This window comes from Penaeus monodon, chromosome 22 (genome assembly GCF_015228065.2).
Source record: "Penaeus monodon isolate SGIC_2016 chromosome 22, NSTDA_Pmon_1, whole genome shotgun sequence".
Taxonomy (NCBI): Eukaryota; Metazoa; Arthropoda; class Malacostraca; order Decapoda; family Penaeidae; genus Penaeus; species Penaeus monodon.
In genome coordinates this window covers 27,553,176-27,553,460 of record NC_051407.1, presented here as the reverse complement: position 1 = coordinate 27,553,460, position 285 = coordinate 27,553,176, and the positions used below count along the sequence as shown (strand labels likewise).

General features: G+C 50.9%; 1 protein-coding gene across 2 annotated transcripts in view; it reads left to right on the top strand.

The window, feature by feature from the left end:
- The window catches only part of LOC119587064 (lysosomal aspartic protease-like), a 16,396-nt gene that overhangs the window by 13,068 nt on the left and 3,043 nt on the right, over positions 1–285 (top strand). For both annotated transcript variants that reach the window (XM_037935813.1, XM_037935812.1), the window contains exon 8: positions 98–241. In XM_037935813.1, the coding sequence (XP_037791741.1) occupies positions 98–241 (144 nt within the window). The remainder of the gene's footprint in view (positions 1–97; positions 242–285) is intronic.

Sequence of the window (285 nt, the reverse complement as noted above, 5' to 3'; positions counted from 1 at the left end):
ATTAAAAAAGAAAAAAAAACACACAAGGAATTCCATCTCCCATTGAAAATTAGCATAGCAAGCTGTTCCTCTAACGCGTCTCCTCCCGCACCTTCAGGATATCATGTCCGACCTCGGCGCCTTCCCCTTCATCGCCGGCGAGTATCTCATCAACTGTGACAAGGTGCCTGACATGCCACTGGTCACCTTCACGCTCAACGGCATGGATTTCGACCTGACAGGACCCGAGCTTGTCATTGAGGTGAGGGAAGAGGCTGGCGGGCGGAGCTCATGTCTTTTTTTCTG